The 17,565-nt window shown below is 36.4% G+C and overlaps 1 protein-coding gene across 1 annotated transcript in view; it reads left to right on the top strand.

Moving 5' to 3' along the window:
• LOC123702359 (unextended protein-like) overlaps positions 1-17,342 on the top strand; it is a 49,283-nt gene extending 31,941 nt beyond the window's left edge. The window contains exons 7-14 of the mRNA XM_045650097.1: positions 2,615-2,758; positions 3,325-3,462; positions 4,463-4,605; positions 5,843-5,969; positions 11,566-11,695; positions 13,565-13,661; positions 14,411-14,476; positions 15,943-17,342. Of these exons, the coding sequence (XP_045506053.1) occupies positions 2,615-2,758; positions 3,325-3,462; positions 4,463-4,605; positions 5,843-5,969; positions 11,566-11,695; positions 13,565-13,661; positions 14,411-14,476; positions 15,943-16,041 (944 nt within the window). The 3' untranslated portion in view covers positions 16,042-17,342. The remainder of the gene's footprint in view (positions 1-2,614; positions 2,759-3,324; positions 3,463-4,462; positions 4,606-5,842; positions 5,970-11,565; positions 11,696-13,564; positions 13,662-14,410; positions 14,477-15,942) is intronic.
• The last annotated feature ends 223 nt before the right edge of the window (positions 17,343-17,565 follow it).

Genomic DNA, 17,565 nt, shown 5'->3' with positions numbered 1-17,565 from the left:
GTATTAAGTTTGAGAAAGAAGAAGACAGTGTTTGTGAAAGATCCAAGGAAAGATCTCTTTCGTGTTGTGTGGAAAAATAATGTCAATATGATTTCATGCATTCAATAGCGGTTCGCCCCGGCTTCGCCCGTGGTACATGTTAACGTTTTCTCTCCGTAAGAATCATCCTCGTACTTCAAGGAGTATAATAAAAAAAGAATTATCGAAATCGGTTCACCCGTTCAGGTATGATACCGTGACCAAGAAAAACGGGTTTCATTTTTATAATATACAAAAAGATTAAGATAGTAAGATAATCAGCTTCGATCCGTGATTCAAGTGCCAATTATCTTAATTCTTTATAATGTTGAGGTTTATTTAATATATTTATCGCTAAGCTAGTGACACATTAATTAAACGCTACGGCATGTCGTGATTATGAAATTTCAATTATTTACGGTATTTTCATTTTAAAATATACCGTTTTCTATATTTTCAAGGGTGTTCTTCGGTTGTTTCAATGACACACTTTTTTCGTATAACCATATTATTGCTAAACCGAAAAGAATAACCAAGAAAAATAGATAAATTATACAACTAGAAGATGTTGTTTGACTGTTTGAACGAACTTATCTCAAGAATTCCTGGTTTTATCCAGGAAGGTTTATACTACTAATAAATGCGAAACTTTGGGAGGATGCTTCTTACTCTTTCACGCAAACACTACTGAATGGATTACAATGAAATTTGATATGAAGGTAGCTGAACAAGATAGGCTACTTTTTATCACGGAAATCCCATAGGGGTTTTTCTTTGAAAACGCAGGCGAAACCGCGGGCGGAAATCTAGTAGGCTATAATCATTTAATAACCATTAGGAACTGAACATCAAGAATTATGAATTCACTAGCTGCGTTCCGCGGTTTCACCCGCGTGTCTCCGCTATTGGTCTTAACGTGATTGTATAGCCTTCCTCGATAAATGAACTATCTAACACCGAAAGAATTTTTTGAATCGGACCAGTAGTTCCCCAGATTAGCGCGTTCAGAACAAACTCTTCAGCTTTATAATATTAGTATAGATGAGATATTGCAAAAATTCCTTTTGAGCAGACAGCGTTGTGTCAGCCAGATATATATAGTTACACTTTCACTAAACATCTGAACGTTTGCCAGAAATATTAAGAATGAGGCATGATGAGTATGACGTCCATTTTTTAGCTTGTGTATTCAATTTATGACTTAAACAATGTATTGTTAACAATAGACCCATAAAGTGTCTGGTTTATTTTATAGTACACTAGCTTTCCGCCTGCGGCTTCGCCCGCGTTTTCAAAGAAAAACCCGCATAGTTCCCGTTCCCGTGGGATTTCCTGGATAAAACCTAGCCTATATTACTCATGGATAACGTAGCTTTCGAATGGTGAAAGAATTTTATAAAATCGGTCCAGTAGTTAATGAGCCTATTCATTACATCATCAAACAAACAAACAAAGTTTTACTCTTTATAATATTAGTGTAGACTATTATAGTTATGGTTCTGCATGTGGTTTTTCTCGGGTTTTTCACGTTTTAGGATATGTTACTTATACAAGGTTTCGTCTTGTATTTCCTACCTTACCGTGGAGTGTAGTTTTTGGGATAAAAATGATGGTCTTGTCTAGTCTATTTATAGCAAAATTAGTCAAAAAGGGGACAGCTATCCAAATCTATACTTACACATATTATAAAACTGAAGAGTTTGTTTGTTTGAACGCGCTAATCTCAGGTCCGCTTTAGAAAAATTATTTCGGTGTTAGAAAGCTCATTTATCGAGGAAGGCTATAGGCTATATATCATCACGTTAAGACCAATAGGAGCGGAGCATTGCGGGTAAAACCGCGGGACACAGCTTGTTTAAATCTAAAGTGGTGCACAGAGACTAAGCTCGTTATAATATTGGTATAGGTAACAATTGAGCAAGAAAAATGGGAAACTATGCCATGCTATCAACAACAACATATGAATTATGTTTTATTGTTTCTTATTATTTAAAAGACATAAAAAATAGTTACACTACTCAAGGAAGGTGTTATATAATGTTGCTTCTTTGGAAAATAATTTGATAAATGTTCACCAATCCAATTTATGACCGCGCCAACCATTACTCAACCTTATTTTTTGTTGAGCCGTACTGAAAATACATTATTTCTGAAAATTAAAAATCTTGCCAAAGAAGTTTCACTTTTGACCCGTGTGTGCACATATGCTTTTTGAATAAGTAAAATAGCTTTCCGCGGCTTTCCCGCTTTGTCTAAAACATAATAAATATAATACTAAACCTTCCACTTGAATCTATCTATTAAAAAAATCTCATCAAAAACCGTTGAGTAGTTTAAAAGATTTAGGGTCGGTTTTTTCAACCCTTGGTTAAAATTTATCCGTCCAATAACACGAACATTTTAAAATGTCACCTGTAAACTGTCAAATACGGACAATGAGAATATATTTTTGAAATGGTAGTTTAATACGTTATTCGATGAATAAGTTTTAACCAACGATTGAAAAATCAGCCCATAAGCATATAAAGGGAAACAGGGACGGAGAAAGCGACTTTGTTTTATACTATGTAGTGATAATCTTAAAACCCCGTTCCAGGACACAAGGGTCATATGGCGTTCGTGCAACGCATAGAAGAGGGTGACGGGGATCCAGTATATGAGACGGTTGGCTTGGTGACGTTGGAGGACGTCATCGAGGAGATGATACAGGCAGAGATTGTGGATGAAAGCGATGTTATATGTAAGTATATTTGGGAAAAGTTATGTAGTAGGGGTTTTGCTTAGCTATATAATTGTAATAATAAATGTAATGTATGTGAAACTCCCAATTGACGTGTGAAACTCCCAATTGACGTAACCGGACGTATACGCACATTAAATATGTATGTTTCATAGCGAGTCTTTCATTATGTTAAAAAAATATATAAAAAAGAAAACTGAAACCTGTGATCAGAATAATAAAAAAAGTTTTTTTTTTAGAAATAAAACCTAATTTTGATGTGGAGGTATGAAAATGTTTTCGCGATGGTGATAAAAAATTAAAAAAAAATACAAAAAATGACACGCACTAATGAGGGATGTATGCAGTTATAAAAAAAACATGTATTGAGTTGCCATGAGGCCGTAATGATAAAATTTTAGTACGCATTCTTGAGGCATTATGATCTTATTTAAGACTAGATAGTAGATACCTATTTTTTGTGTGGTCAATGGTCATGAAAAATCTATCAAATAAGAAATTTTTATTTTTTACCCATCAGATAATTTCTTCAACTTTTATTATAACACACTTCATCTCTCTTCCAGCGGACAACCGCACCAAAAAGCGTCTAGCCAGACCGCTGAACAAGCTCCACGACATCGCAGCATTTGCTGGGCACCAGCACCAGCGTGTGCACGTGTCTCCTCAGCTCGTGCTGGCTACGTTCCAGTTCTTGAGCACAAGTCAGTAATTGCTGAGAAATTATTTTATAATTAATTTAAGAATATTTTTTATAGTTAGATGTTATCAGTAATTGCTGAGCATCTTATGAAAATTATTAGTATTTGGCGTTTACTGAGAGAGTTTAAGTTTTCAGTAATATAGAATTTATTCAATATATAATTTTGGTTCACTGACTAGTTATCAGTATTTGCTGATATAGTTAAAGTTATTTGTGCTAGCACAGTAGTATGTATGCACTGATAAATATCAAAAGATTGCTGATATTAATCTTTCAAGTTGAAATAATATAATTAATGATTTTATGAAATACTAGCTTACCGTCCGCGGCTTCGCCCGCTTTGTCTAAAACCAAATAAATTATAAACTAATACCTTCCTCTTGAATCACTCTATCTATTAAAAAAAACCGAATCAAAATCCGTTGCGTAGTTTTAAAGATTTAAGCATACAAAGGGACATACGGACAGAGAAAGCGACTTTGTTTTATAATATGTAAGTATGTAGTGATCAGTATTTTTACCTAACTGCGCTATATCGAGTTAGTTTTTTTGTATTTTTTTTAATCAAAATAACAGTACTTTCAACCAGAACAAACAATGTTTGTTTTTAGTAACAACTAGCTTTCCGCCCGCGGCTTTGCCCGCTTTGTCTAAAACATAATAAAGGACATAGGAAAAGAGGAAGCGACTTTGTTTTATACTATGTAGTGATACATTTTTAACCGACTTCAAAAAAAGGAGGAGGTTATCAATTCGGCCGGTATGTTTTTTTTTTATGTATGTACACCAATTACTCCGAGGTTTCTGAACCAATTTACGTGATTCTTTTTTTGTTCGATGCGGGATGGTGTCAAAATGGTCCCATAAAAATTTTATTCGGAAAGGTCCAGTAGTTTTTATTTTATGAGCATTTTTGTCTGTATTTGTAAATGTTGCAAGTGCAAGTTTGAAGTCGGTTGTTTTTGACGCAGTTATCACTTGTTTTTAACTTTTTCCACCAGGCGTCGACCCCTTCAGAGCGGACATGATATCCGAGACAGTATTACGCAGACTGCTGAAACAGGATGTCATCCAGCACATTCGTCTCCGCGGTGATGAAGAGAAGAACGACCCGAAGAGATTCGTCTATCTGGAGGGGAAACCGGTGAGTGGTGGTGATGTGATGATGATGAGGATGGATGATGAGTGGGGAGGTGGGGGAGTGAGATGGAATGAAAGAAGGGATGATGATAATTGATGGAAAAGACGATGACTTGAAGTGTTTATGTGTGAGGATGTGGTGATGAGTGCGGATAGATAGTAATGATGAATATAATGATGAAAGCGAAGAGGAAGTGAAGGCAGGTGGTTATGATGATGATTAGTGATAATATCTGAGACAGTATTACGCAGACTGCTGAAACAGGATGTCATCCAGCACATTCGTCTCCGCGGTGATGAGGAGAAGAACGATCCGAAGAGATTCGTCTATCTGGAGGGGAAACCGGTGAGTGGGGGTGATGATGATGATGATGGGGATGAAAGAGGGAATGGGTTGTGATGAAAGGATGGATGGTGATAATGATGAGTTGTGAGGCGGGGAGTATGATGGATGGATTGAAAAATTGTTGAGTTGGTGATGTGTGGGATGGATGTGATGATTAGAGAATAATGGTGTTGATGAATATGATGAGTGTTGGTGATAAGGCAATGGGCTAGGTGCTGAGAGGAAGCAATGTGTGATGCGTCAAGCTGGGGGAGGGTTATGGTGATGATTGATGATTAGAGAGAAACGAGCATTCCGACCGCGTTTTAAAAAAAACCGCATAGTTCCCGTCCCCGTGGGATTTCCGGGATAACACCTAGCCTATGTTGCTCAGTGAAGATGCAGCTTTCTAATGGTGAAAGAATTTTTGAAATCGCTGCAGTAGTTTATGCGTGAAAACCATACATACATACATAATTACAAACCTTTCCTCTTTATAATATTAGCACACCCCGGACACTCCATACAAAATTATCGTTTTGCCAGTCACACTGTAGAGACTGCAAATGTGTGTGTTAACGCTTTATGGTTGGCACATTTGTGACTAGCGTAAAGAAAAATTCGCGTTTTTATGATGAAATACATCCGTAAACAGCACAATATCTAACCATTTTCTACGAAAAACGATAATCACAAATCCAAACTAATAAAATTACTTTAAGTCAATTTGATTAATGTTGTCAATCTTCGTTGCGTATCGTCCTTGCACAAAAATACGGACCATTTTCAGACTGATCGTGCGGGGTGAGGTAAGTGTTTAATTTTGGCGGGAGGCGGAGAGTGTCCGTTCTGTAGCGATTAGCTACTATTATGTATTCTGTGATATTAGTATAGATTATTGTTTTTTGTCCTCTAGGCTGACTACTTCGTGCTGATCCTGGAGGGCCGAGTAGAGGTGACGGTGGGCCGCGAGAACCTCGTGTTCGAGGCGGGGCCGTTCACGTACTTCGGCGTGCAGGCGCTCACGCAGAACGTGGGGCTCGGTGAGTGTGGACCCCCCCTGGGGGGGACTGCTTAGTACGGATCGAGTGGACATGTGTAGCTACCTTGAAATGAAAAAAAGACGTGTGTCACTCGGGGACTGGGGCGGTTGCGCTATTGCATGCTATGCCTTCAAGCCACACCTCCGCCCGTCCCCTTGGGGAGCGTGAGGTTTTTCGTTACGGAATTTCTGGATTCGGTCCCCGCGCTCAAGGCCCGCGATAGAAGCTATGCAATAGCTTAACATTTTTGTACTTCTGGCGCTGGGTCGACTACTTATGTCAATTTCAATACGACATAATTTCCCTGAAAATCCTAGTTTCCCAAAGATTTCTCCAATAAAACCCACTCACCGAGAATCGTATACGAAAAGCACGATTCTAGTCGGAATTTTTTCCAACGGATTCGCAAGATTATTGATTACTAGCTTACCGCCCGCGGCTTCGCCCGCTTTGTCTCCTCTCCTCTAAACCTGCAATCTGCCTTATTAAGCATTAAGCTGGTGGTTAAAAGTTTTAATGTTGGCATGCATGGCAAACGCCCAGTGGCATCTCCATATAATATTTTCTATGATCAAGGTGAGTCTGATTCTACGGTGGAAGGAGGTCTTGAGGAGCTCTCCGTTTTATGCGCTTAAAAGTGCGAGTGGGCTCCATCACGTTCCAGACAAGTACGTTGGGATGATTTTTTATACGGCTTTTATATGTCTTAAGTTTCTTGAGAATTTCCTCTCTAACAGTTGGAATAAACAAGTCACGGTGAAGATGGCAATTGCTAATGAACCACGGGGCCCCAGATAAGATACGAAGTATTTTTGACTGGAAACGTTGTATAATTTCCAGATTAGAGTGAGCTGCGGTGCCCCAAAGTTCAACTCCATATGACCAAATTGGTTTGAGGATAGACTTGTATAAAAGAAGTTTGTTGTTCAGTGAAAGGCCAGAGTTACGTGCCAAGAGCCAGTACAATTTGCGAAACTGTACACTAAGAGCTTTCCTTTTTGTGAATATATGTTTCTTCCATGTAAGACGTCTGTCCAAGTATATACCCAAGTAACGCACATCTTCTGACTGAGGAATTGTTATTCCGTTAAGTTGAACGGGTGGACAAGTATCGCGTCTAAGGGTAAATGTCACTTGCACCGACTTCGTTTCGTTGGCTTTTATTCTCCAGTCTTTAAGCCAAACTGAGACATCATTTAAGCTTTGCTGTAACATTTCCGAGGCAGATACAGGATCCTCATGCATTGCGATGAGAGCAGTATCGTCAGCAAATGTTCCAACGAGGACATTTTCTTTAGTCGGTAAGTCATAAGTATATATTAGATATAATACAGGACCCATTACGCTGCCCTGTGGAACACCAGCCTTAATTTCGTAGAGATTTGTTCTGTCGTCTCCATGCTTAACATAGAAGTGTCGTTGTTGAAGATATGACTTTATGATTAGGTAGTAGTTTATAGGTAAAGCTTGGAATATTTTATAAAGAAGACCCTCATGCCATACACGATCGAATGCCTGCGAAATGTCCAAAAATGCTGCTGAACAATATTTTTTGTGTTCGAATGCGTTATTAATCATCTCGACCAAACGATGGACTTGTTCAATCGTGCCATGACCTTTGCGGAAGCCAAATTGATGGGTCGGTATTAAATCAGATTTGGCTAGCAGTGGAGTCAGGCGTTTCAGAATGAGAATTTCCAAGATCTTTGAGGCAACGGGTAGTAGACTTATGGGGCGGTAGGAGGACACGTTTTCTGGAGCCTTTCCTGGTTTGGGAATAAGTATGATTTCAGCCACTTTCCACTGAGGAGGTATGTATTCTCTTCGCAGTATAGCGTTATATATAGCAGTTAGTAAGGCAATGGCTACGGAAGGAAGTTCCTTCATGGCTTTAGTTGTTATTAAGTCATAACCAGGAGCTTTGTTTAAGCTAAGATTCTTGATTGTGGAGCGAACTTCACTTGCCGTGAACTTTTTTATGGGAGGTGAAAGCTGATGCGGTGTCGATAGAGCTTCTGTTACTTCAGGTATCTTACTAGAGCCGTCAGCAGAGTTCGGCGTGAACACTCGCGAAAGGTGCTGAGCAAACAAGATTGATTTTTCAGCGTCACTTTTGGCCCACGTGCCATCATCCCGTCGAAGTGGTGATTGGAAAGATATTGGGCTTTTTAAAGATTTAGTTGTCTTCCACAAAGAGTAATCTGTTGCAGAGGTGGCATCTAAGCTGTGCAAGCGATTCTCTATTTCTATGTTCCTAATGTCTTCTAGAGTGTTCTTAACTTTCTTCGCTAGTTTGTTAAATTTTTTCTTATCTTCTGGATGTCTAGAGGTATGCCACTGTTTTCTTGCCTGTCTCTTTTTAAGTATTAATTCGGTTGCTATTTGTGGATACATGGGTATGATCTTAATATCTCTGTGTTTGGGCGTAGCTTTCCAGGCAGCAGTCTGAATGCAATTGTTAAAACTCTCGACAGCTGTGGTTATATCGTCATCTGATTTCAAGTTTATGTGTTTATCTATTGTGCTGACTATAATTTCTCGAAAGTATTCCCAGTTAGTTCTACGAGAATGAATCCTGCAAGGTTTTGTTACTTCCACAGGCTCATTATACAGTACGGCTATGACAGGTGTGTGATCAGACGATAGGTCGTATGTAGATTTGCAATGTAGGGAAGAGATAGGAAGACCTTTCGTTACGAAAAAATCGACCAGGTCAGGATTCTTCTTTGGATCGGAAGGCCAATATGTCGGTTTTCCAGTAGATGTAACGCATAGGTTAAGTTGCTCGACAGCTTTCTTTAGTTCACGACCCTTCGTAGTAGTTGTTCTTGCGCCCCAGTCAGTATGTTTGGCGTTATAGTCCCCCGCTGCAATGAATCTATTGCCGAGTTGATTAAAGAATGACATATATTGTTCAGCTTTTAGGTTGTGCTTTGGGGGTATGTAAAGCGCTGAGACCAGTATTGGGCCACTTGCACTCTCAATAGAGATGGTAGTGGCTTGAATTTCGTTAGTGCTTATTGGATTGTGGACATAGTGTTTGACATTATCCCTGACCAGTATTGCAGAACCTGCATGAGCTCCGCCATCAGGGTGGTTCGTGTGATACAATTTGTACCTTGGCACTTGGAAGTGGGATTTGACGGTAAAATGCGTTTCAGAAATAAGCATAAAATCAATTTGATGAGTTTGCAAAAAATATACTAGTTCTTGAGTATGATTTGACAGCCCATTTGCATTCCACAAGCCGAGGATTATGGGTTTAAATATACTTAGTTGCGGGGGGGCACGGTGGGCCGCCTGCCTCCCGCCTGAATAAAATCCTCGCAACTGCCTTGATTTGTCGTTTGCGATCGCCAGTCGGATATTACACTTAGCAAAAGGCTTGTCATGTTGTTCAATTGTTGCATCATTTGTTTAAGCATATCCAAGAGTTCTTTAATGTCATTATTGGTTACGTTGGACTTTTCAGTTTGTTGGGTTTGAGTATTAGCCAGATTAGGATCCTGTATCGGAGGAGCGTGAGTTGCAACTGTTACATGCTGGGGTTGGTAAGGCCTTTGGTTATGTGGTTTCTTATTTAGACCGTTGCGAACGACGTCAGCATATGGCTGAATTGGATGTTGGACTTGATTAGAAGTAGGAATGTTCAGATCTTGTTGAGGAACTCTGACTCGAAGAGCAGGGTATTTCTTTTTCTGAAGCTCCTTGAAGACAGAGCAGCCTTTATAGTTCGCAGGGTGATTTCCATCGCATAAAGCGCATTTGACGTCATCCGATCGATCTTTACGCGCACATGTGGACGATGCATGATTTCCGGCGCATTTAATGCATCTTGGACAACGACGACAATAGGCTTTTGTGTGTCCGTAATCAAGACAATTGGCACACTGAGGTATAGTCCGTTTTGGTTTTGGTGGTTCAAACTTTACGCGGCAATATAGCAGGTTTTTAATTTTATAAATATCTTTATTATTTGAGCTTGGTTGGAGTTCGACCACAAACATATGCAACGGGGTTTTGGTCAGTGCTTGTTTGATATTCCAGATATTAGTGGTGATGTGCCCCAACTTTGCCAATGCTTCTTTAATATCATCAGTATCAGTCGATGGATGTATGTTCTTAAGTATGACTTTAAAGTTCCGTTCTTGTTTGGGTTTGTAAGTAAAATATTCTGTGCCCTTAGCATCTAGTTCATTGACAATGATCCTGTACGCGTCTGTTGTTGCTGGTTGAATTTTTACCTGATCCTTGGGTAATACTTTAATTTCAAAAAGATCTTTCACGGTTTCGTCCAGCAATTTTATTAGGGGACGGATATTATTCACTTTGTCGATGAATATAGGTGGAGGTTTTGGTATCCTTTCTGTTGGCTGGGGTTGATGGTCCTCTTTATCTTCATCGTTATCGAGCATAGAGAAGGAATTGTGTGTGGGTGTCGGCTGGCTTAGCCAGTATGTGCTGATTTTAGACTGTTTTTGGCTTCTATCTGCTTCGGGACTATTTCTTTGTCTCTTGCGATTTTGAATTTCAGTCCACTTAGAATTATCCGGGTTTTCATTGTCGTTTGTTATATCAGTAATGTTTTGGCTGCAATCAGTGAGGGATTGCGATCTTGGTCTATTGAAGAGACTAGGGTGAAAAATTTGTTGTGTAAGCCTTTTTTGATTGGTTTGGGTTAGGTTAGATGATTCCATTTTTGTTCCCACGAGTAGGGCAAATATACAGGTCACACAACCGGGTTACTCCCATTCCGGTCATGAAGGCTATATACTTCAACGTGCGCCAGGTGCGTTGAAGATTTTTGAATGTTTTTTTTTTTTTTTATTATTATTATTTTTTTTTTTATTTTTTATTTTTTTATATTTATTATTCTTATAAATATTTTTAAAAGTTAATGATATTTATCTTCTATTATTATTAATTATTTAAGTAGTGGCAACACAGATAATATTATTGTCTATGGATTGTCATAACATGTCAATGTCATGTCATTTAAACCGCTTTGTCTAAAACCTAATAAGGTATATACTAAAACCTTCCTCTTGAATCACTCTATCTATTAAAAAAAACCGCATCCAAAATCCGTTGCGTAGTTTGAAAGATTCAAGCATACATAGGGACAGAAAAAGCGACTTTGTTTTATACTATGTAGTGATAAAATAATTAGCAAATAAAATTTCCGGCATTCCCATTTCCAGCGGAATATCTTTGAATCTTGCCGAAGAAGTTTCTCTCTTGACACTTGTCTCAGTAGACGTTGCCTACATTGCCCTTTTTGTTGTCAATAAATAATAAATAAATAAATAAATATTTCAGGACAATTCTCACACAAGGCACGATCTAATCCCATACTAAGCTTTCGCTTGTGTTATGGAAACCAGATGGCTGATAAACATACATATATAATTTTAAATAATTACTTATATAGATAATTAACGCCCAGACACAGAGCAAACATCTATGTTCATTAGTCATTACACAAATATTTGCCCCGGGTGGGAATCGAACCCACGACCTCTGGCTTGGAAGGCAGGGCCGCTCAACCAAGTCAACCGGTTAGCCATTAATGTTATTATTTATTTATTTATTCCAGCGGAATCCCCAGCACCATCCACGCTCGGTTCCCTCCAGAACTTGAACATGGACTCGATGCTACGTCACACCTTCGTTCCAGATTATTCTGTCAAGGCCATCGCGGAATTGTACTATCTTACTATTAAGAGGTATGTAATTACATTTATACTAGCTGCAGTGGCGGTACGTTCATACAAGCCGAAAAGCCCGGCTTGCCTAAGGAATTCGCTACGAGACAGGAAAATACCCAAATTCACTTTTGAATATTCGCGCGCAACGAGCAATTCAAAATTTGCTCCGAAATTCAATGAAAACTCACCTACAAACAATGTCGAATTCGAGTGAAACTTTTTAATTTCATCCTTCTTGCTATTTAAATAAGGTCGTACTTTGTATAAACAGTGCGGTGTCCTTCTTGAGTGACATATAGTTTTCTCGCTTGCACTCGTGGGCTTTTACCGGGCTTTGCGCTTATCTCTTCTAACGTATGAAATTTCGTTGAAGTAGCTCCATACCTATCTATAGAATTCTATAGCAAAATCTATGGCCAACAAAGCCGGGCTTTAACAGTGTGAAGATAGTTACGATTGCGCGTCGCGCGAACGAACGTCGTGAATATTATTGTTAGTATAGTTTAGCGCGTGATTATACCGGTGTAATTTAGGTAAAGTTTTTCGAATTTTGTGATAAAATAAGTGTCGCGACACAGATTGTATTGTAAATTGTGATGGTTTGCTTTGTGCTCAGCGGGGAAAGGTAAAATCATTAAACTTTACTGTAAAACAACAATAAATTTCTTCATCAAAACCAACTCCCGATTTGTGCAGTAAGTCACATAAACCAAATTTTAATTGTAATGTTTACGAATTAATCGATTTAATGAATGAGAATTGGTTAGAAGAAGCCTTCTGATGAAACTTGCACATATTTTGGTATTTACGATTCTTGCTAGTAGGTAGTTCTTCCACGGAGCGTGCTTTCTCAGCGTTAAATCGAATTCGGTAGGTAGGTAGGTACGTATTTAAGAAATACACAAGGCCAAGAACGCCTTTCTGAATTAACGATGACTGTCATTGAGAAAGAGCTGTTAATTGAATTAAAACAATCACCTAAGTATACCTACTTCTATTCCGATGTTAAGTATAAAATATTTCCTTCAGAAAGATCGGCGTTTTGAATTAGAATATAAATGATCTGTACAATATTTTATAATAATATAATGTCATACAGTTTTATATAATTTATAGATATAGATTTCAATATGATTGTAAATAATTGTAATGGTAAACGTTTGACTCAACTGTTTGCGGGCACGCGTGAAGATTTAGAAGATTTGATTCGGTATGTTCACATTTTTTATAAGTTTTATAACGAACATAGGTACCTACTTAGTAACACAGTGTATACCTAATTCAAGAAAAGGGTACCCAGCAAACACTTCGAAAAATTTGGGCTTGCCCAGTCCTTACACCCTAGGCACGCCACTGACTAGCTGTGCTCCGCGGTTTCGCCCGCGTTTTCAAAGAAAAACCCGCATAGTTCCGGTTCCCATGGGATTTCCGGGATGAAACCTATCCTATGTGTTAATCCAAGTTACCCTCTATACTTGTGCTAAATTTCATTCAAATCCATTCAGTAGTTTTTACGTGAAAGAGTAACAAACATCCATACATCCATACTTACAAACTTTCGCCTTTATAATATATGTTAGACTAGCTGTGCTCCGCGGTTTCACCCGCATTGCTCAGCTCCTGTTGGTCTTAGCGTGATGATATATAGCCTATAGACTTCCTCGATAAATGGGCTATCTAACACTGAAAGAATTTTTCAAATCGGACCAAGTAGTTCCTGAGATTAGCGCGTTCAAACAAACTCTTGAACTTTATAATATAAGTATAGATTGTATTTTCCTATATTATATCATTTATGTCTAATAACGATATTTATTATCATATATCCCTCGTTATGTATGGACGCCCCCTTATTTAATAGTTATCCATAAAACTATTTATTCACAGATCAATGTACTTAGCTGCTAAACGCGCGACTCTCATGGAGAAGGGAGTTCTGAATAAGGGCGGTACAAATGAACAAATTGAACCGGAGGTTGATAAGGTGAGACAAATAAACAAAAAAATGTGTGCGTGTACTAGTGTACACACGTAAGAAGTGAAACTTCTTTATGACCTTATTTTTCAAAAAATAATTTACTATATGCAACTTTACAGAAATACGTCGAATCACGCGTGGTAGGGATAAGAGAAAGATGGCGCGTAACGGAAAAATGTCACGCGTAACGAAAAAATGTTACACTAAATTTTTTTCCAACACCGATAAAGAAGTTTCACTTCAATAATTAATATACTTATAGTTTTAAAATCACATGCTTTTAAAAATATAAAGTGTGTGACGAGCACACGTGTCAGAAGTGAAACTTCTTTGGCAAGATTCATACCAAAATTGTCTTACTCCATGATACGGTATTGCCATGACGCGACCTTGAAATTTTGCTCTCAAATCGCCTAAAGAAGTTTCACTTCAATATATTTTTTTACATAAAGTTTTAAATCACTAATGGTTTTCTGCTCTTAAAAAATAATAAAATAGGCATGAGATTCCAAATTCATTTGTCTTGAACTGCATAATATATTTATTTTCTAAATAAAAATTATTGCAATGTAATTTGAAAAAAATATCATGTCCGATATCCTTTTATGGGCTGTTCAATTAAAATTATTGGCATAGAATAGTTTATGTAAGTTATTTTAATCGAAAAGTTTGATTCAAAATAAAAAATAAATATAATTTTCGTATAAATGTTCAAAAAAAAACTTTTTATAATATTTTTTACTTATTTATTGTAGCTTTTGCGTGAAGGAGACCGTTTGGATGATATTGTTGAAAATGAAAAGACAACACCGTCCAAGCAGGTGAGTTTTTATTTTTTTATTTATTTTTTGTTTTTTCAGGGATTTTATAGTCTGTGGCAAAGTATGTTTAAATATTAGTTTTGTTATAAAAAAGTGTCTAAAAATTAATTGGTTTTTAATAGTGTCTTAAAATGCATAAAAACAAATAACTCGTATTATTTATTTGAAATTGGATCATAATGCTTATTATAACAATAATTTTATATTATACTCGATCTTATATAAAAAAATAGCTGTGCCGCGCGGTTTCACCCGCGTCGTTCCGCGTCTGTTGGTCTTAGCGTAATAGTATATAGCCTATAATAGCCTTCCTCGATAAATGGGCTATCTAACACCGAAATAATTTTTCAAATCGGACCAGTAATCCCCGAGGTTAGCGCGTTCAAACAAATAAACAAACTCTTCAGCTTTATAATATTAGTATAGATGGCAACATTATTTATTTTATTTTTTTTAATATTGGCAACTTTAAGTAAATAAAATTTATATTTTCACGCCGCTAGACATTGGATGTTCCTAAAACTAGATATTAAGATGTCAGGTTTGTATATGGATCGGAGAAATTAAATATATTTTTAAAGCACTAATTTTAAATTTAATAATAAAATTGCACTGCGTTAAATGAATGTATGTATAAGTTCTTTAAAAAGTGTTTATATTAATAGTTATTAAACGAACAAAAATCTCTTTTGCAATTAGATAGAAAGAAAAATGACATAGAATTCAAACAATTTTTGAATGAGTCTGTACCAAGAAGCTTATACCAACTTGCCAAGTTAGGTGTGAAAAGGACAAAAAACAACCAGGCGTCATTCAAGGTCATACCTTCCCGTGACAAGTCAACGTTCATAGTGCAATCTCCAGTGTATTAGATACTAGCTGCTCCGCGCGGTTTCACCCCCGTGGCTCCACTCCTGTTGCCCGTAGCATTATGAAATATAGACTATAACCTTCCACGATAAATGGGCTATCTAACACCGAAAGAATTTTTCAAATCGGACCAGTAGTTCCCGAGATTAGTGCGTTCAAACAAACAAACAAACAAACAAACTCTTTAGCTTTATAATATTAGTATAGATAAGCTTCTTTGTCGGTACTGATAAAACAATTTGAACAGGATATTCACTTAACAGATATCAAGAGCAAAATGTAGGTTGTAACTCATAATTTAGAATACTTATGTACATAAACATGTTAAAATTATTGAATTGTATATAATTTTATTTTATTCCTACGTTAAATTTTCTGGCTTTGATTATTTCGTAATTAAAATAAGTTTGAATATAAAAGAAGAAATATAAACATATATATATATTTTTTTTTTTATTGTACAATAGGGGAGCGCTTGGCCACAATCTCGCCTGATGGTAAGCTGAGATGTGGCCTAAGATGGAGCGCGCTTCCCTAAAATGTACCTGTTCACTCTCCTCTTGAAGAATAATATTAAAAATTCTTTGTATTTCCAGTTTGTTCCGCAACCATCAAGCCTTCTCACAAATTCTACGTTCAAGAACGCCGAGGCAGAAGCGAAGAATTCAGAAGAAGAGAAACTACTAAAGAAGTAGCACAAATCTACCAAAATTATAAGATAGGTGGAATAATGGCGTCTGAAGCGAAAGCAGTTGTTAATGAATGTTAATTGAAAAGTTTTTTTTTACAATTTTACTCTTAATAATAAATAATAATGTTTTTATAATCACACTTGTTACTTAATTATTTTTATCTATGTTGTTTACGGCCGCCATGTTATTTTTTACCCGTATGGAAATGGCGCCAAAGTATATTTTTTATTGTTTGTGAAAAAAGTAAATGTAGTTTGTCAAAGTAAATTTAAAATCGTTATGTAGTTGAAAGTACAAAATTATTGTTGAACGTTAAGAGTAAGTCAAAGTTGAAAAGTGAAATTAAAATTAAGAAAAACTATAATATTAATCAAATGTATTAAAAATAATAAATTTTAACTACCTAATAATACCTTCTGGAAATAATTTCAATTTTAAATTTCATTAAAATAATGTTTCGTAAATTTGGCGCCATTTTATTACCATTATTAAAATGTTGTACCACAAAAATAAAATTGCTAAAGCTCCTACGTTCGAACAAAGTATGCGTGTTATTATTTATTTTTGAGTGTTTCATGTTTGATAACTTACCTCTAGATAAGTATAATAATAAAAATAAATTTATCATTTTTAATACTCAAAAGTCATCAATATATTTTTTATCTACACATAAAAAAAAACTAATGTCACTGTCAGATTTTTTTTTTATTCTCTATGGATGTGTCAGTTTTTTTTTATTTAGAATTTTTTTTTGTGGTTCAACGATATTCTACTATCAGTAGAGGGCAACACTGCCTTGCAATATGACAAATTCGCAGTGAATGCTTAATGTAAAGTTACATTTGCAAATATAAGCTAGGTTTAGTTTTCGAAGTATTTAAAGGCATTTGCGATTTAATTATACGTAGTAGTTTTAGCGCTCGCTGACGTCACGTAGCTTCCAAATTTTGTCTTTGCAATTAATCGTCAGATGGCGCTATTTAGTGAGTAAGCAAATATGGTACTTATTTTAAATAGACGACGTCCATTTTATATCCGTAATTATCATGAACATCACAATTATTTTTTTATCATTCAATCAATTGTTTTATCCTAGTCGTATGCTAGAATAAATTTTTATGAATATTTATCGATTTTATATAATGATATATGAAATATATTGTCCTTCCGTATGGTGCCTTATTACCGTCTAACCTTTCATTAAGTCCATTTATTACGTAAATTACGCGTTATTTGAATATTTGTAACATTGTATTTATGAATTATATTGTACAATCGAATGCAAATATATGTTTATTGATTAATTTTGTGTTTTATTTCTGCACCAAATTTTCCCTTCTACAAATAAGATGAATGAATTCTTCCCAAAATTTTACATTTAAAAAAGTAGGTACATACACGAATATTTTTTACAATCAATAAGTTACTGAACCGATCGAACAGAAAAAAGCGTAAAATAGGAACCTAATTGTTCATATGGAATAGCGCAGCATAAATAAATTTGAAATGAATAAGAGCGTGTGTGCC

The sequence above is a fragment of the Colias croceus genome, chromosome 23 (assembly GCF_905220415.1).
Source record: "Colias croceus chromosome 23, ilColCroc2.1".
NCBI classification, from domain to species: domain Eukaryota; kingdom Metazoa; phylum Arthropoda; class Insecta; order Lepidoptera; family Pieridae; genus Colias; species Colias croceus.
This window is presented reverse-complemented; position numbering and strand designations above follow the sequence as displayed.